Genomic DNA, 21,127 nt, shown 5'->3' on the forward strand with positions numbered 1-21,127 from the left:
CATTCAGAGGCTTGCATATGAAGGTTCACAGCAGCTTTATGTGTACTGGCCAAAACCTGCAAAGATCCCAAATATCCATCAACAGATAAAAAGATAAACTGTAGTATATCCATACTACTCAATGATAAACCACAATAAAAAGGACGGAACTACTCAACATAGTAGCAATGTCAATGAATCTCAAAATAATATTTTGAGTGAATGAAGGTAGCCAAAAGTCACTCCATTTATATGAAATCCTAGAAAATACACACTAATATATAACAGCCTAAGGGGGATGGGGGAACAAAAAGGGTAGGAAGAAGGCACTACCAAGAGTCATAAAAATCTTTCTGGGATGATGACATGCTTCTCATCTTGACTGTGGCAGTGGTTTTACCTATGTATACATGTGTCAAAACCTAGCAATTTGTATGCTTGAAATATGTGCAGTTTATGGATGACCAAGTGTTCACAATGATATATTTCTTTTTATTTGCTTTGGCTTGACCAAACTTTAGTAAGGCTCCTCTCTTACCTATAGGTCCCTGAACTCTGCTTATCCTCACAAAAAAAAAGTGGAACATGCTCCCCTCCGCTTATCAGAATGCTCTGGAAATGGGCTGACTATAGCAGGACACTTTCCTTTCAGACCTCACCGGTCATTTCCCCTTGCTGATTCAGCTTCCCCTTAAAAAATTCTGCTTACCTCTGCTTGCCCCCACCTTTACCCTTTAAAAGAAAAAATCTCCTATTTGATTTTGAGTCATTTCCAGATTCCTGAGATCAGAGTGTTCTCCCTATTGCAATAGTCTTTCTTGTGGGTAAAGCCTTTCCTTATTATGTTCATATTTGGTTGGGGGAGGGGGATGAGGGGGTGGGAGGGAGGGCGGAGAGAGGTTACATTGAATTCAATTATACTTCAATTAAGCTATTAATTTTTTTTTCAGAAACACTGTGCAAGACAGACAGATGGCTTCATAACAGAAAAGAGAATTAGGAAATAGACTACATGTAGGAATTTTGCTTTTAAATGGTTTTGCAACACCTGATCATTAGCGAACAGAACTTAATTCCCTAGCTCACTCCACAATATGACCCCCTTCACTTAAAGAGCTCATATAAAAATTTTAAATTAAAGAAAATGCTAGAAGACATTACAGGGGGCTATGATGACGATCTTGAAACAGGAATACAAAAAGCCTGGTTAAAAAACAAAATTCAGGAAGATTTCAGAAAAAATTGATAAATTTACCTTCATTTAAATTCCAAATTTCAATATAATAAAATGCATCATATCAAAAGCTAAATGCCATGAGTGAACTGTAATGTAAACTACAGACTTTGGGTGATAATGATGTGTCAAAGAGTAAGCATCCCTGTCCTGCAGCATGTGGACAACAGGGGAGGCTGAGGTGGAGTGGGGGAGCAGGGGTCTATGGGAACTCTCGGGACATTCCATTCAATTTTGCTGTGACCCTAAAACAGCTCTAAAAGATCAATTTAATCAATTTTTTAAAAGCTAAATTGAAAGCTACAGCAGAGGGGAAATAACTGAACACAGACAACAAAGGACTATCCCCATAATAATAAGAGTTCCTAAAAGTCAATTTAAAAGAAGAATAACCCAACAGAAAAATTGACAAGGCATATAGAACAGTCATTTGTAGAAGATCACTATGCATATGGTCTATAAGCATATGAAAAGATATAAACAAAAACTATCTTCTTATTTTTCTCCCATCAGAATTAAGCAAACATTTATTACCCTGTGCAGGCAAGACTGTGAGGCACTGAACACCACGATACACTGTTGCTGGAAGTGCAAACTGACAGGGCCTTTTTGTAGGAAGTTTAATAGCTTCTAATAAAATTTAAACACTTTTCAATTCAGTAATTCTACCTTTATTTAATTATCTTAGAGAAATATTTGTTTACATACACATGGGGCATGTACAAGAACATACTGTTTGCAACAGAAAAATACTAACTACAGTTAGTAAATGTCCATTAATGAAAGTATGGTTTGTACATCCTTACATCAGAATATTAATCAGCAGATTAAAGGATTGTGTCTATGTCATGGAATGATATAAAAGTGTCCAAGATATATCAGTAAGGAAAAAGAAAAATTCTGCACACATTTTAAGTCTGATTTCATTTATATAAAAAGACAAAATCCAAAACAAACCTGGCTATTTACAAATATATATACTGTATACTTGTTTATAACTGTATAGAATGAAGCTGAAAAAGAAATACATTAAACTTGTAAGATTGAGTACTACTGCAGAAGGAAGTTAAAAAAAAAATACTTCAGGTAAATAAATCTATGAAAGGGGAATTCTGCTTACATTTACTTTTGAAACTTTTATAGCAAAAAAAAACAAAAACAAAAAGCCTGTGCTATTTCAGGAGGACAGGGGAAATTTTTTTTTAAAGAGCAGTTTTGTCATGTGAAAGTTCAAGAAGCAAACATAGACTATTTCAATAAGTTTGATAATAAAGTACACAGTCTGGAAAAAGCAAAACATACAAAATATTTTAAGGAGAAAGATGAAACTATCTAGATAGAAAAAGAGCTCGGTCATAATACCAGTTTAACATTAATTCAAAATTGAACATAACCTTGTGAGCCCTTATTTTCCTCATTTGAAAATGAGAATATAAAAAATATCAATCTCTTAGGGTTACTGTGAGGATTCCATCATGTAAAACATTTAGCAGAAGACCCTGATGTGCAGCAATAGTGCAATGAAGGCTCATTACAAGTTCATCACGAAATACAGGCTGCTTTTCTAGAACGCCAAGTCATCTGGCAAAAGCCGGGGTGGTCAGATAAGGTTGAAGCAGAGGCACTTACAGAAAAGTAAAGTAAAGCTTACAGTAAAGCTTATATACAAACAAATTTCTTGGAAATTTTCTGCAAGGCCCAAGAGAAAAGGACTTAAGCAGGCTATTACGTGAGGCACAATGGCTAAGAGACAGTAATAATAATAAAGATGGGCATGGGCAATAAGTGCGGGTCTCAGGTCTGATAACACCAGAGATCAGAAGGCAAACTGAAGGTTAATAAGGGGAGAAAGCTAATTTAAGTGCCAAGAATTTTGTTAATGAAGGACTCTGGGGAATGGGCAAGCTTCAATTTATTTTTAAAATGAGTCCAACTGAATAAATATTTCTACAGTGGCAGTGCCAGAATAGTGAAAGCTTCTAAGTAAAGAGCCAGCTAAAAAACTGATTCATTCTTTAAAGAAAATAAATGACCTAACAACCATAACAGAAATGGCAGAGTAGCAAAAAATAGAAGAATAAACCTGGCACTTCCTGGACACCAAAACAGATGACATAGCTATGATCTGGGAAGGAAGAGGTGACCAATCCCAGGAACATATTCCCACAGGCAAAATGCAAAGTCTCAGTTTGCCCTAAATTTTACTTTCGCTCCTATCCTATGCCTGAGTTGCCCATAGCAAACTATTTTGTTTTTTGCAAATCCCAAGGTAATTTCGCAAAGCAAAAATAAAAAAAATTTGATAAACTGACCTTTGGAGTACCACAGTCACACTCTTCCCCAGCGTCCACCAATTTATTACCACAGAAAGGAGCGCTATAGGCTTCATCAGGCTTTGGAATATTAAGAAGGCAGTTTCCTCCTCTATTTAAAGTTAACTTCTCAAAGTCCTCTGCACTGCAACTGCTAAAGTTTCTGGAACCTCTACAATAAACATTAAGAAAAGATCTTATGTCATAGCCATGATTCATTCATCTTAGAAATTTTAAGTCATGTCTTCAACAAGAAGTGAATGTTTAAAAGGGCAGAAAATAAGCTAACAAAAATTGAGAGAAATGAGAATTAAGTCTATTTCTAATAAATGTAGAACACTCTATCAGTTACTACATAATAAATCACTCTTTTGGTTACAATATTATAACATGCTTAATATATAAAAGGGCTTTTCTGTATCAATAAGAACATCCCATAAACAAATGAGATAAGGTCATAAACAATTGACCAGAAAAAAAACATGTGAAAAACTTCAAACTGCAGAAATGAACAAAGAATGGTCCAATCTTTTAGAGGGATAACTGTATATGTGTACATATGGTAAGTACTCTGAAAATGTATTTTCCTTTTGATCCAGCAATTTCATCTCTTAAGATTTTTTTCTATAGAAAAAAATTTAAACAATCTAGTTCCTTTATAAATACTAATGATATTTATCTCCCTTTTTTTTTAAACATTGCAAGTAAATTATTTTTAGTCATAGTATCTCCATGAAAAAAAACCTTCCGAACATATCGTACACATTAAAACAAAATCGTTAAGTCTCATCAACAGAAGAAACCTTAAAAACAATCGAGTTCTATCCAGAATTAAGTTAAATTTATCTTCTGTAAGGTAGAAGTTCTTTAAATATTGGAAACTAGCTATGTTTCCCCAGTCTTTTTTCACTCTACAGGATAACATTCTAAGGTTCTCTCACTGTGGCTTATTGGCAACCACAGGTAAATAATAAATAACCCAATGGGCAATTCCAGTGAGGACACACTACAGGCATCAAGAAGCAGAATGCACAGGGCAGAATTTCAGCTACAGGTGGAGGTTTAAATGCCTTTTATGATCATTCCCAAGAATCACAGTTAATACTTAGAAGGCTAGATTGGATCTTAGAAAATATCCACCTTAGGCTGCCCATGTGAGATCTGTACAAATGCAATTTTGATGTGTTCTACATGTTGTTGGGTTTACTTTTAGTTACTCTACTCAATAACTATAAAATAGTTTCAGATAATCTCACTGGCTACCTTTACTTTTGAAGATCAATGGGAAACATAAGCATATACACACCAAGGATCTTTGAGAAATTCAAGTCATATTTATCAGAGGAATTGGTGCCCTGAAAGAATCTCTTTTTTGTCGGTTTGAGCCAGCAGTCCAAAAGCACAGTGAGAGTGAAAACCATGTTGCATCACAGCTGTCAGGGAGGCATCCCTATCTGTGCCAGGCCTTTTGTACATCCAAGGAATCTGAGAAACGGATCCTTTCTGTGAGATCTTGTGCCCAGGATACACACGTTACACTCTTCTTTACCACTGGCCCAAAGTATCCAGGGAAGCAAACAGACCTGGCTCTTGGCTCATGGAAATGGAAAGCCGTCTGCTTAGACATTTTGGTACTCTTACCTACCATTTCACAAAAAGGTCTTTGAATGTGGGACACTGAAGGATTTTAACAGATTGACCAGCAGAAAACGAACTGAGAAAGAACATGAAAAGTCAATTGTCTATAACAAAAGGACCAAAAATATTCTGGTATTTTGACTCACATGGAAAAGATCCATTGAAAATAACAAAACGACTTGTTTTCCATATTCTTCTTCTCACTACTTTCTGAATAGGAATGTTGTGAGTCATTTTGTACAGTATCATTCATTCAACAAATATTTGTTGAACAATTATTATGTAAAAGGCACTTTTCTTTGTGCAAGGGGATAAAACAGTGAACATAGCAGACAAAAAACCCTACCCCGGGAAGGTGACCTTCTAGGGAGTGAGACAGACATTAAGTCAGCAAATTCGCTAGTGCTGCAGATGGTAAGTGCCATAGGCGGGGAGGGTGAGAAGGTGCAGGGAAGGACCTGTGCAGGGGGAGGAGCAGCGGCAGCTTTAAAAGTGCAGTCAGGACAGGTACTTCACATGCCGAGACACCCAGATCCAATGGAGGAAGAGCATTACATGGAGGAGGAACAGCAGGCACAGGATCCCTGAGGTAGGAGGTGGCCTGGCATGTTTAAGGAACAGTAAGAAAGCCAGAGGGGCTGGAGTGGACTGAGGTGGTGTGGTAATGAGTAATGAAAGACAATGCCGGGGGAGGTGGGAACAGACCTCATAGGAACTTGAGTTTTTACTATGAGAGAAATGAGGAGATCTGGGTGGAGGGATGACACAACGCAAAGTACTGAGCAGGCGCAGCATGACTTGACTCATGTTTTGATGGGACCGCCATGGCTGCTCTGTTAAGCAGGAAGACCATACAGGAGGGAAGATCCACTCAAGAGATGATGATGCACGGGCATGACAGCAGTGGAAGCAGAACAAGTGTTTGGATTATTTGTATGTTTTAAAGGAACAGCCCTTAAAATGAAGAATGGGAGGAAAAAAGAAAGAAGTCACGGACATCTCTGACGTTTCTGTGCTGAGCTGTTGGAAGGAAGGAGTTACCATTAACTGATACGGGGAAGACGGTGGGTAGAGCAGATTTCAGGAGGGACAACTGGATTTGCAATCTAATGGAAACGTCCAACTAGTAGTATGTAGTAGATATCTGATAAACAACGGCAATTTGTTTCAATTCAAATGGAGGTTTATAATTGTTTTTAGCTTCCTACTGTTTATCTTTGTGTGGTTAGTACATTGCCTGCCCATAGTACACACATCCAGTAGTGCTTTTGGTAGGAACACATTAACCAGTCAATAGCCATAGGAATTGTGCAAGTATAGGTACAGTACTACACTGGAGATCCTAATTTTAATCTACACAAAGTCCACCACTTTTGAAAAGGTTATTTTTGACGTAAGCTTGTTATTTAGAAGTTGGAACATATTTTCTCATAAAAGCAATGTTTAAAATGTTTGATCCTAAAGCAATCTACCAAAAAAAAATATTTGTTTCACCCACAGTGAAGTTTAGTACTGAAAAGGATAACAAAATCATATGTACCTCTGGTGCCTTTTAGCAGTTGGAGATAGTATCAAACATCTCTATGTTGGCCTTCAGTAACATGTTAGAGGCTACAGTGAAGATTCTTCCCTTGGTCACCCCTGGATGACAGTATTAACTAGAATGATCCTTCTCCTGACACTTGGCTGGAATAGTAACTAAAGTACTCCAAATTTCTACCTATCACATCTGGGCACAGGGTATTAATTTAAAGCATCTCCTCATCTCTTTATTCACATCTACGTAAATTCTCAAAACTACTTCAAAAGGGGAGAGATGCATCTGACAATGATGGAAATGGTCTACCAGGATATACAAGTAACTAATAACTGGAATGTGAAATTAAAAGCACAATACCACTTATGCTACCAAAAACAAAAACAAGCAAAAAAGAAATACTTAGGTATAAATCTCACAAAATAAGTACAATATCTATCTGAGGAAAACTATAAAACTCTGATTTAAAAAATACAAACAAAATCCAAATAAATGAAAAGCTATTCCATGTTTAAGGATAAGAAGACTCAATATTTCAAAGATGACAGTTCTTCCCAACTCACTCTACAGATTCAATGCAATCCCAATCAAAATCTCAGCAGGTTATTTTGGTGGGTATGAACAAATTGTTTAAATGGAAAGGCAAAAAACCCAGAAGAACCAACAAAATACTGAAAGAAAAGAACAAAGTTGGAAGACTGGCACTACTGGACTTCAAAGCTTACCATAAAGCTATAATAATCACAACAGGTGGCATTGGCAAAAGGGCAGACAAATAGATCAGTGGAAGAAAATAGCAAGTCCAGAAATAAACCCACACAAATATAGTCAACAAATCTTGGACAAAGGAACAAAGGCAATCTGATAAAGGATAGAATTTTTAACAAATGGTGCTAGAACAACTGGACATGCACATGTGAAAAAAAATCAATCTAAAACACAGACCTTACATCCTTCACATAAATTAACTTCAAGTGGATCAGACATAAATGTAAAATCCCAAACTATAAACTCTTGAAGATAACAAAGGACAAAATCTAGGTGGCCTTGAGTTTGGCTTTCTAGATACAACACCAAATACATAAACTCTTCACCAAACTAATCTAGATAGAGATTTAACACAATAGCAATCAAAACCCAGCAAGACTTTGTGGAATGGGACAAGCTAATTCTAAAATTTACACGAGAAAGCTATCAACAGCCAAGACACTCTTAAACAAGGAGGTCAAAGTAGGATAATTTCCTTTATATGACCTGTTATAAAGCTGTGAAAATCAGGAACCTATAGTACGGACACAAATACAGCAAACAAATTAAATAGAAGAGGCCAGAAGTAGACATGTATTTGTGAACACTTCATTTATGACAAAAGTGACACTGCCAAGTAGCAATGAGTGTCATTTTAACAAATGACGCCCAATTCAACATATTCATATTGGAGAAAATCTGACCTCTACCTTACACAATGCACAGATGATAACTCTTGATGAATTATAGACCTCAACATGAAAGTCAAAATAGATGCAGAGTTTGGAAACACTACAGAATAATATCTCTGTGACATCAAAGTTGGGGAACAATTTCTTAAATGAGACACAAAAAGCAACAGTCATAAAGGAATAAACTGATATACATTACAATTATAAATGAAGGATTTTTCACTAAAAAGTGACCAAAAATTTTATTAAAAACTTCTGCAAATTGATAGAGAGAACCCAATAGAAAAACTGGAGGGAAACAAGAGTATCTTCACAAAAAAGGAAATCCAAATGGCCGTAACAGGTGATCATCCCATAACAGATGGTCTGATCTAATTTAATCTCATTAGTAGTCAGGGAAATGCACAATAAAATAAGACTGTATACCCAAGTCCTTAGCTAAGGGTTAACATGGATGGTATCAATTGCTGGTGAGGTATGCAGCGAGCATTCATTGTAATCCCAACCCTCATCCTCCAGGGAGTGGGAGGGGCTGGCGGTTGAATAAGCCAATGGCCAATGACTCAGTCAATCATGGCTATGTCATGAAGTCTCCATAAAAACCCAAGAAGACAGCTTTTTGGTCCTTTTCTTTTTGGACAGCCTCCATACGTGGGGAACCATAAGGCTTCTAGATGCCACCGAGCCAGACCCCAAGCCCCATGAGGACAGAAGCGCCTTTGTTTGGGATCTCACCCTATACATATTTTCATCTGGCTGCTGATTCATATGCTTTCATGAACTGATAAATGTAAGAAACACTCCCTGAGTTCTGTGAGCCACTCTAGCAAATTAACCAAACCTAAGGAGGAGGTCACTGGAACCTCCAATCTGTAGCCTTCAGTCCGAAACACAGGTAGCAGCCTGAGGCTTGCAACTCGCGTCTGAAGGGCACCAGGGGCAAAGGAGGAGAAGTCCTGTAGGGTTGCGCCCTTAGCCTGGGGGATCTGATGCTATGTCCAGGTAGACAGAGCCCCAACTGAGTTGGACTCTTGGAACTCCCCCACCCATGAAGGAACTGGGTCCAGGAACTCTTAAACATACCATACCCTAAATGGATTATTTACTATATTTAATCTATGCTATGATTAGAGCTCAAAACAGACAAAAAGTAGTGTTTAGAAATATATATTTAGGTGGCAAAACTATAAAGAAAAGAAAGGAAAGGATTACCATAAATTGAGGATAATGGTTAACATTAGGGAGGGAGGCATGATAGGCAAAACCAACCTGACTTGGGTGGTTACCCTACGTTCACTTTATAAAAATGTGTCCAGCTCTACATTTGTTTAACTATGTTTTCTGTAAGTTAAATTTTTTAAGTGTATCACAAGTTCTAACGGAGTAAGAAGGCCCAGCAAGAGTTCTGCTTGCTGTTTCCCTTTAAGCAGTGAGGTTGGTGGAGTTTTGTAAACTAGAAGGGTACTCAATCAGGACCGAGAAATCCTTCAGAAAACAAGGATGAATGTGCTCAATCTGATGGGGGTTGTGAGAGGTCAGAATGCTGACAGGGGGTCATAGCTTTTACAGGAAGCAATAAACAATAAGAAAACAGAAGCAAAGATAAAGGCCACAGGGTAAAAGAGACAAACTTGGGATGCACAGCAGGCTTTCTCTGATGTAAAAAAAAAAAAAAAGGTTGCAACAGAAAACACCACTACTGACAAATCTAGAAGATGTACTGCCAACTGTTGGAGCAAGCCTGTTCCAGCTAGGAATACAGGCTAAAGCCATCAGTCTAATGAGGTAGTGCCCACCTGAACTTAAGTCAACCCAACGCCATTTCCATTATGCCCAATCTGTCCTCTGCCCAATCTGTCTCTGTTCAAAGTGGAAGTTAAGGCAATGTCCTCTGGAAGAGTTTACATGTTCCCTAGAAGGAGGTTTCCCTTCACTCAGTAGTGAAGGTCTTGCTTATGTTCTTTTGATCTCCAAGACTTTGGATCCTAGATCTAAAAATCAACATGCCTTCCTTAGAAGTCTTTTTTGGACCAAGCCATTCCAAGTGTTACCTCAGCCACAGTCTCAAAGAGTCTCTGTGTTTGCTAAGGACCCAATTTCAGCCTAATATTATTAAAGTTCTTCCACACTAATCCTTGTAAGCAATGTAGTCCTGAGATTTAATTCCTCGCACAATCTCACCCAGTCCCAGTCTGTCTCTTTAACCTTTTGCCTTAAGACCATGCTTAGGTCTTGCACCATTTCAACCCTATACACTCCATATGTTTCTGCTTCATCTACAAAAGATAATAGTAAAAACAGAAGCTCAAGAGGTAAATATTCATAAGCAGTGAAATGCTTATACTTAACCAGTATTTATACTTATCCATAAGCTATCTTATCTCTTCCCTAGAAGATAAGTAATTACAAATAAAACATCCTCATTTTTTGCCCTAGTTAATTTTAACTTACTACACTAACATATAAAATTACTATTACAAGATCGATAAAGTGTATATAAATTCACATGACTCACTACATCATTGCACAACCTCCCCAAAAGGCAAGGGCAACAATCAACAAATATTTTATAAGTCTTAAAATCCCTATTCGATTGCTTAGTAAAATTGTGAAACTTTTATGATACCTAATACGGGAAAATAAAGTCAAGGCAATCCATCCCAATCTACTTGAAATATGATCATCCACTAAAAAAATTTTTTAATAAATTAAGAACTCCACAAAATCAGCAACATGTAATATTTCTAGCATACACATTATCCATGCTCTAAGGTCAATGGCCTAAGTGTCCAATTAAGTATTAATATTTCTCAGAACACTTCTTCTAGAATACTTCTATTCAGTAATTCTGCTTTATTTCCTAATTAAAAAATAAATACCCGTTCAGATATAACAAAATAAAGAAAAGCCAGAAGAAAAACAAAAACAACTAGTGGCTACAACCAAAACACAGAGCCACTTAAACATTTTAGCATATCTCCTTCTTATCTTTTTTTTACCTGTTCACATTATTAAAACAAATAATTCACACCATGGTATTTCCGACATTCCCCTTTTCACTTGGATAAATGCACTTTTAAATCAGTGTATTATTAACCACCAGTGACTTAAACCTGTCCTCTGCAGAGCCCCAGAACTTCTAAGGTGGGGCCCTCAAGGGCAGGGCCAACTAATGCACTGGGCACAGTGATCACAATGCCAGGACCTACAGCACTTTCGGTAGCCCTCGACAACATTTTAAGCCTAATTTCTTTTAAAAGCAGATGAATAAAAGGGAAATCACAATAATGAATATTAATAATGAAAGCCTGAGTTATATTCATCTTTATACCACTATAGTCATAAACTCTAAGTTTCAATATTTTTTCATAGAAAAGGGACCCACAAAAGCAAAAGTACCCAGGGCCCATGAAAATCATAATGTAGCCAAACCACTAATTTGAAAAGATATGTGCACCCCTTTGTTTACTGCAGCATTACTTACAACAGCCAAGATATGGAGGCAACCTACGTGTCCAACAAAAGATGAATGGATAAAGAAGACGTGGTCCACATACACAATGGAATATTTCTGAGACATAAAAAAGAATGAAATCTTGTCATTTGCAACATGGATGGACCTAGAGGGTATTATGCTGAGTGAAATACATCAGACAGAGAAAGACAAATAACTTATGATTTCACTTGCATGTGGAATCTAAAAAACAAAACAAACAAAAAATTCAAAACAGAAACAGGCTCATAAATACAGAGAACTGGTGGTTGCCAGAGGAGAAGGGACAGGTGACACAGGGGAAGCAGATCAAGAAGCGCAAACCTCCAATTACAAAATAAATAAGCCACGGGGATAAAAGTACAGCATAGGGATGTAGTCAGTAATACTGTAACTTTGCATGGTGACAGATGGTACCTACACCTGTGGTGGTAATTATTAAATCACTGTGTTTACACTGAAACTAACAGATTATGTCAACCGTACCTCAATACAAATTTTTTTTTTTAATCATAATGCAGCCTGGGGAAGGGAGGGGCCTCTGTGCAGTTAGAGAGGAGAAGGTGCTTCTCTTCCTCCTCCCACTTTAGCCAGAAAAGCTCCTCTCATGTATTTTATATAAAGGGCTTCTAGATAAGAACACATTAGTGGGGGGAAAAGGGGATTAAGGGTGGGGTGGGGGCATTCTTAAACTTAAAGTTTGTAATCTACTGTTAAAAAACATAACTTCTAGAACTGTTATAGCGTTAACAGTAAATGGATGTTTCATGGTTAATTTAAACATCTCCTTTTTCGGGCGCATATAAGTTGTACCCAAGTTTCTATTATTAAACAATGCATATACATATTGATTGCTCACCCTCTGATTTTTCCCTTACAAGAAATTCCTACAAATAGAATTGCTGGGTCAAAGTGTGTCTTGCAAACAGACAATCTGCTTCACGGAAAGTCGGTACCACCTCTCTTCATACCAGAAGCATATGAGAGTGGCCTGGGGATCTGTAGTACCCTTCAAAGATAAGAATTAGTATTCTATCTTTCCTGGTTTTGTAAGTTAAAAACATATTATTCCACTGTTTTCATTTGCATTTCTTGCTTAATGATGTGGAGAAAGGTTTCACAGATTTTGTAGCCTTTCATATTTATTGCTTCTATTATAAAGTCCTAGTCCTATCTTTTGCTCATCTGTAAATTCGTGATTTTTTTAGTAATAAAAAACAAATGAACCCTGTCAGAGATGTTCCAAATGGTATTCTCTGCTATTTGCCCTTTCACTATTTGAATTATTTTTTACATACACAGCTCTCCAACTCTATGGATTGTTTTCTCCTTTACAGTTTTTTTTTGGTGGCAAGGGTATATATTGAGAAAAACCTTTCTCTATCCAAGACTATATCCTATTAAATCATGTTTTCTTCTATTTCCTTATAAAGTTGGAATTTATTTTAATGTATGATATACAGTAAGGATCTGTGTCTTTTCAAATTCTTAACAAACTATATCAGCCCCATTTACTGACTAATCCCATCTTTAAAAATGTCAGTGCTACTATTTCTGAGTTTTCTTCTATGAGTATATTGGTATGTTTATTACATATTTAAGTTAATATTGTGCAATTCCAAAATATCACAGTATCTGGTACCAAAAGCATTCTTTGGGGTTCTTCCTTCAATATTTTCACTATTATTGCAAAATTATTCTTCCAAGTTGACTTTAAATTTATTTTTATCAAATTCCAGAATGAAAGAAATATAAAAATTTCTGGAACTTGATTGGAATTACATTAAATTTATTAATTAATGTGATGAAAACATATATTTCCAGTATTAGTCTTTTCATAAAGAACACTGTCTTTACTCAAATTATGTATTCTTACTTTCAGTAAACTTCTGTATCTCCTTTAAATAAGTCCTAATACTTCCTATTAAATTGATTCTGAGATATTTAGAATTTTTGACAAATTAATTATAACTGGTTTATTGGGAATCCACTTATAACTGTATTTCTAAAACTATTTAATTGATTCCCTTGCTTTTCAAAACTAGACAATCACATAAGCATCATAACTGTCCCCCTCATTTCAAATAGTGATTCCCTAAGTCTTTTCCTTATTCATTGCATTAGCTAGAACTTCTAAACCAAAATAAATGTTACTAATACTACCATATATGCCCAATATTTTATGATTTCCCCTTCAATCTTATCCCACCCCTCTCCAGTGCATCCTATGCTTAGGAGGTTGACCTATATAGACTGCATCCAATTGAACACGGCCAATAAGATGGAGTGGCAGAGACAAGAAGTCAGTAGGAGAATCAAGTCGATTAATTCCTCTGGATCCCTCTGTCGGATCACCTCATGTTGGCAGTTTCCCTCTACAACTCCTCTGGGGTCAGTTTCTCCTACAGCTATAGTCATTCTCTCCAACAGCCAGTAACCGTTCTCTTCCTTTACATCTTCTACATCCCTACAAGTTTATATACTTAAGTTAACCCCCAAGAGCTTTTGGTTCTTTTCATGGGGAAAATGGTAGATCATCTTATATTTGAGACCCTCTTATATTCATGCTGAAGTTTTAGTATGGAGTTAGTTTTAAGTGTAATATTCACAATACCACTATCTTCAAAATAGTTTATAATTATTTTAGACTTCAGGTCTCTTCTTTGATACAAGATTTACTTGGAGAGTGTTTTTAAATTACTGATTCATTTAGGGGCTTTTGATACTAATATCTAGTTTTACCACACTGAATTCAAAGAGAGTCCTATTCTGTTTTTGCTTTTTTAGAAATTACATAATCTTCTTTTGGCAAAATACATGGTCAATTTTTGTTGAGATTCCTGGACACCTGAAATGAAGATTTATATTCTGTTTGTGGCATGGAGTTATATTTTTACCTATTAAACAAGTATACTAATATTTATTTAAACATCTATAATCTTGTATGTGTTTTGTTTATATAATCTGTTCATGATTAAGAAAGATGTTTTAAAATTTCCTCTAAGAGGCATACCATATATATTTGTCATACTGTTGTATTTGGCCTTAAATTATTTTAACTTACACTTTGTTTTGTAACCCTCTAATAATATATTCTTTTGTTTTATTTTTCTATATAGAATACATTTTCTACAATTTTTTGTCCTTCTGAATTAGAAATGTGCACCCCATTTTCAATTCAACCCAGAGATTATTATTATGACAATTTAACATACAATTAGACATATATTTCTCCATTTTCAGTGATCTTATAACCTCCCCTACTAGGTTATTCTTAATTTTTTTTGAATGTATATTTTCTCTCAAGTTCCATTTGTTCTGGATACTCCTCCAGTGAGTCCAACGGCGCATAAGTTATTCTTTCCACCAGGTTCTCAAAATGTAGCACATCTAACTTTTACTCTTTGTGCCCTTTCCCCCTACAACCTAAGAAAGTTTATCAAGATTAACTTGCAAATCTTTTGGACAGGCATCAAGGAGGAACCACTCAACCAGGGCCTAAATGAGCTCCTGTACAAGGACTGAGATAAATTCACACCCCCTAGAATGGCAGAGGTCAAAGTGAAATTCCAAACACTTCGTCCCTTCCATCCCATGGATGGGGCTCACTAGCCTCTGCCTTTAGTCCACCCGGACAAATCTCATCCCCCCTTTACTCTTGTTTACACCAATCACCATAAGAAGCTGCAGCTCCCCATGCAGACCCTTGTCTCCTCTTATACTCATAACGCTTTATTAGTATCCTGTTCTCTTGCTATGTGCTCTGGAATTCACACCAGCAAAAAAATCCAATATGTTCCAACTCCTCTCAGCAAAAAAATCCAGTATGTCCTATCATCCTTCACCTTCACGCCCACTTTACACTCAGCTCTTCGCCAGTTCCACAGATGCCACTAGAACCACCTCAAATGTCAGCAGTTTTTTCCCCTCCTACAGCTAGATGTGGAATCGGTGTTCTTCCTCCAGGCTGCTGCTTCTAAGCTGTTCTCTCTCCCTCCTTCCTAAAATCTCCCAGTTCTGGATCTCATAAAATTATATTGCCCACTTATCTTTGTCACAAATGTCACTAACCCCCACTTTGCCCCCCGCCCATGTCTTTCTTGCTAACACTGTCACACCAACACTATCCTTGCCTCCATTTCTGCTGATTTCAATATACAGTTGACCTTTGAACGATGAGGGATTGGGGGTGCCGACCCCCCAAAAATTCATGTATAACTACTGAATCCCCAAAAACTTAACTACTAATATCCAACCATTGAGCAATAACACAAAGAGTCAATTAACACACATTTTTGTATGTTTTAGATATTACACACTGTATTCTTAAAACAAAGTCAGCTAGAGAAAAGAAAATGTTTTTTCAAATTGTTACAAACCTCCAAACATTTTTCCAAAACATTTATTGAAAAAAGCCCAACGTAAGTACAGTGCAAACCTGTGTCGTTTAGGTTCAGGTGTACAGTCAATAATTGTATCAATCCCTTGGGCTCCAAGTGGCAATACTTCTCTTCCCCACTGATCTCATCTTCAACCATGTCAACCACCCATTACCGTGGTTTTAGTGGACGCCTTACCATTACCAGTGACTCTAATGTATAATCTCAGCTTTATGCATTCCACTCTCGCTCCAGAATACCTGTATACTCCAACGTCCCTTTAACCCCCAGCCCCAGGGAAGCCGACCCGCTGATGTCCTCCCTGCACTTCCCCCAGCCTCTCACGGTCCTCTTGCCTTGGCCTGCCCGGCTCAATGCCACGGTCCCTCGTAATGACTCCCTGCGTACAGGTCGGCCCTCCCTGCTCCTCCCTCACTTCACTGTCGTCGGCCTGACCACAGCCTAGTTCACTCACCTCTCTGTGTGCCTGTGCAGCTGAACGTGTCTGCACAAAAACACACAACCACACTAAGTCAGACTATGAGCCTCAAGGGGCCCTTAGAAGCTGCCCAGTAAGCACACTGCACTCCTTTACTCTCCCTTTCTACTATGCGACTGTTTCCTACCTTCTCCTATTTCCTGGAGCCCCAGGGGCCCCTCCCCTAACCTGTCTTTCAGCTGGTGAACCTACCTCACTGACAAAACCCCAACTCCCACCACATCTGTCCACCCACCAGCAGCTACATCCATTACTTCCATTACAGATACCCTACAAACCCCCAGCCATGCCCCAACCCTGGACCCTCCCACCCACTCAGGGATGACCCCAGGGAGGGTCCCCTCTCTGTTCTGGATCATCAATTTTCCACCTCTACTAAATCAGTCCAGTAGCATACAAACTGCTGTAATTTCTTCCACCTTGAGGAAAAAATCTATCCTAACAGTACTTCCTTTAGGATACCCACACAGCCAGCCTTCCACTCACCTCCTTCAAGTATGTGGTCTAATGTCATCTCAAAGAAACTGAGCCTCACAATACAAGTTTAAATGACAAACGGACTCTGGCCACCACTACCCCCACCACAGTCACACCACCCCGGCCCTTCCAATCTCCCAATCCTGCTCTATTTCATTTTCCAGAGCACTTATCACCTACTAATGTTCTATATTACTGATGTGTGTATTATGTTAACAGCTTGTCTTGCCCCATTAAAACATAAACTCCTTGAGGGACAAGTCTTCATCTAATTCGCTGAGGTATTCCAAAATAGTCCAAGACTACTATGCGGTCTGGCGCATAGCTATACTCGGTAAAATATTGGATGAGTGAATGAATACACTACAGGTCTGCTCTTCACTGCTTCTTACACCCTTGAATTCCATGACTGTGCTGTTGTGCTGTTCCATGACATGGCATTCTCTGACTGCTCCTGTTTTCACCTTAGTCTACTATCTAATCTCACTGCTGATTACTCATTTCTTATTCCCCGAGCTCATGTACTCCTCAACTTCACCGTCAGCCGGACGAAACACTAAATTTATTTCTTCTTCCTACAGGAAATCTCTTGCAAACATATGACCTTACTGTGAATATAATTACCTTCTAAATTAAGTACAGTTTTTTCATAAGCACTATTCTAATTCTTCCGTATCTATTTTTCAGCCCAGTTTCTGCTCAAAAACAGATACATTCTGCCATACATTCTCCTTGAGTGTTTGTTTCCCTTTACATCGGGATATGATCAGAATTGTGGTCTTAGATCTAAAGATAAGGGGCCAGCTAACAGAAGTTTTTATTGTTTGTTCAGTGCTCTGGGAGCTTACTGTAGGTAAGTAAGGGTGTGAGAACTTGGGGCCATTGATATTTCCCATATGAAATCTCCATCTGTGGTTGTAAAAGGTGAGCCTTTTTCATATCTAACATTTTCTCTGGCTCGGCTTCTGCTTATATGCCCTGCTCTCTGCTTAGCAGTACCATCTACTAAATCAGGAAGGGACCTCGTTGCCATATGATAAACCTACATCAAAAAAAGCCCAAAAACTCAATGGTTTTTATTCACCCTTACGTGAAATGACTGACCCTCTATTGTAATTATTTGACCCTGGCTTAGGAAAGGGTTCTCAGATCACTGGCTCTGGACCCTTTCTTCCTGACTTCAAACTTCTGCTTTACCACTCACTTAGATGGGTGACCTCAGTTTCCTCACCCATAAATAGAGATAACAAAGTACCTACATCTCATTAGGTTGCTGAGCATTGAGTGATTAATATCTTTTAAGTGCTTAGAACAAGGCCTGATACATAAAAAGAGTTCAATAGATGTTAACTCTTTCTCCACTGTCCTGCCTCCCACTTTTACCTCTAAAATTGGGGACATTAGTAGGACTATGTCAGGATTTCTTCCTAGTTACCGTGACAGGGCAGCAATTTCTCAGGAAGGGGTTTGTGAGTGAGGTTTCCCATGGTTCTAACAATACAGTCCAACCTGCACTGAATCTCTGAATCTAGCAGAAATCCTTTCCTGATTTCTAATTCAGATATAAATTTTTCCATGTTCTCATACTCCTTTGTTCTCCAGCTGGTTTACCAAAGACTATAACTACATACCTGTGCCGACATAAATGTTTCTTTTTTAAAGCTCTCTGGGATTATTTATTTAATTAAAAAATAGACTTCCCATCATTGTTATGGGTAATTAATTTCAGGGGAGCCAGAAATAGTTTTTTCAACACAGACATGACTATACCACACAGTTTAAGAACCTTGGTCTACAATATATATTAAGAAGAGAAAAGAATTCAGTTACTCACGAGGCTCCTGAATTCATAATGCAGCTCTTTGCTTCACATAAACAATCTCTCCCATCATCATGATTCATTCCAAGGTTATGACCCAACTCATGAGCCACGATGGATGCAAACGTCTCCACCGTGATCTGCCCAAACTGTCCAAACACAGGAAGGTATTATTTAGGTTTCTGTGCAAAAGGGATATATTTCGTTTCTCAGATTATCTTTTCACAAAAGGAAATTTATCACTGTGATGTTGACAGTCTATATTATAAATCAGACACCCAACATCAGTGTTTACAGATTTCAGTCTAGTAAGAAACTGGTGTGACTCAACATACTGATGGTCACACCCTTTAAGCAGCAGATCAATTACTTTAGCACCAAGAGATAATTTGTGGTGGTTTATGGGAAAACAAATTCACAGTTCTAACTTAATTTTTCTTCATGAAATTTCCATTTCCACACCCATAAAAAGTGAGAAGATAACAAACTCATATATATTAGAAAATGTAAATGTAAATACAACATTTATATAATGTTTATGCAAGCATAATACATAAATACTGTACATAATGTTACATAAATTACATATATTAATATAATATAAATACTAGAAAATTTAATCCCATCTTTAGGGAAAGAACACATCTGCCACTTCTACCATGTCCCTCATTAAACCCAAATATTACTTTAAGGACCAGAGACGGAAGTGTAGAGTCAATATGCTCGACACTGTCCTAATGCAGATGACCGAAGTTGAACTTTAATAATAGAAAAGTACCACATTAATCCCGCCGGCATGGCTCCTTGAGCACACCGTTCCCACGAATGCCATTCCTGCAGTACCACCAAAACCCTTCTTCCTAAATGAGAAGAAAAGGTAAAAGTTAGAAAATCCACTTGCAGGGACAAAGGAATACATTGCTCCTTATTTCCTGAGGTAATCTTACACTGGACTGGTAGAACCCACAAAACCTGGGAGGAAAATGGCAAAGGTAAATAACATTTTAAAATCAGAATACAATTAAGCCTTACCTCTTTTTTATCATCAGAGAGTGAGACTGAATATTATAAATTTGTTTTGCAGATAGATGAAGGTATGTTTTAGATAAACCATTTTTTTCTACCTCTGGATGGAAAAATCTTCCAAAAATGCATTACATTTATTTATTCAAAAAGGCTAGTAAGAAGAGACAGACAACAAACTCAATGAGCATATGCACACAGGGTGCACATTAAGGCCTCCACTGAAGTTCCTCCACGATTCTGACACAACTGGATTCTGACACCTGTTTTCTCCACCTTGAACTCCCCTCCCCAGTACATACTCCTAACTCACTCCCTCAGCTCCTTCAGGTCTTTACTCAAAAGGCATCTTCCATTGGGACCTCCCCTTGAAATATCACCCTCAGCCCATCAATACTTTCACAACTACCCCCACCCCACCCAGCATTATTTTTCCTCCTTCTGATTTACCAGTATTTCATGTTATATATACATTTGGCCCTTTAACAACACAGGTTTGAACAGTGCAGGTCCATTATGCATGGATTTTTTTCAATAAATATATTAGAAAATTTTGTGGAGATTTGTGACCATTTGAAAGACACTTTTTCCTTTCTCTGAATTACCTTATTATAAGAATACATATATATAAAGGCCATATATGACAAACCCACAGCCAACATCATATTGAACAGCAAGAAGCTGAAAGCTTTTCCTCTAAGATCAGAAACAAAGACAGGGATGCCCACTCTCCCCACTTTTATTCAACATAGTTCTGGAGGTCCTAGCTACGGCAATCAGACAACACAAAGAAATAAAAGGCATCCAGATTGGTAAGGAAGAACTTAAACTGCCACTGTTTGCAGATAACATGATATTGTACATAAAAAACCCTAAAGAATCCACTCCAAAACTACTAGAACTAATATCTGAATTCAGCAAAGTTGCAGAATACAAAATTAATACAAAGAAATCTGTTGCATTCCTATACACTAACAATGAACTAGCAGAAAGAGAAATCAGGAAAAAAATTCCATTCACAATTGCACCAAAAAGAATAAAATACCTAGGAATAAACCTAAACCAAGGAAGTGAAATACCCTGAAAACTAAAAGACACTCTTGAGAGAAATTAAAGAGGACACTAATAAATGGAAATACATCCCATGCTCTTGGGTAGGAAGAATATTGTCAAAATAGCCATCCTGACTAAAGCAATCTACAGATTCAATGCAATCCGTATCAAAATACCAACAGCATTCTTCAACAAACTAGAGCAAATAGTTCTAAAATTAATACGGAACTACAAAAGACCCGAAT

General features: G+C 37.5%; 1 protein-coding gene across 2 annotated transcripts in view; it reads right to left on the reverse strand.

The window, feature by feature from the left end:
- The window catches only part of ADAM9 (ADAM metallopeptidase domain 9), a 114,340-nt gene that overhangs the window by 60,057 nt on the left and 33,156 nt on the right, over positions 1-21,127 (reverse strand). For both annotated transcript variants that reach the window (XM_036932218.2, XM_036932217.2), the window contains exons 10-12: positions 19,585-19,666; positions 18,822-18,955; positions 3,526-3,697 (exon numbers count right to left, since the gene is read on the reverse strand). In XM_036932218.2, coding sequence (XP_036788113.2) covers positions 3,526-3,697; positions 18,822-18,955; positions 19,585-19,666 — 388 coding nt within the window. The remainder of the gene's footprint in view (positions 1-3,525; positions 3,698-18,821; positions 18,956-19,584; positions 19,667-21,127) is intronic.

Source organism: Manis pentadactyla, chromosome 7 (assembly GCF_030020395.1).
Source record: "Manis pentadactyla isolate mManPen7 chromosome 7, mManPen7.hap1, whole genome shotgun sequence".
Taxonomy (NCBI): Eukaryota; Metazoa; Chordata; class Mammalia; order Pholidota; family Manidae; genus Manis; species Manis pentadactyla.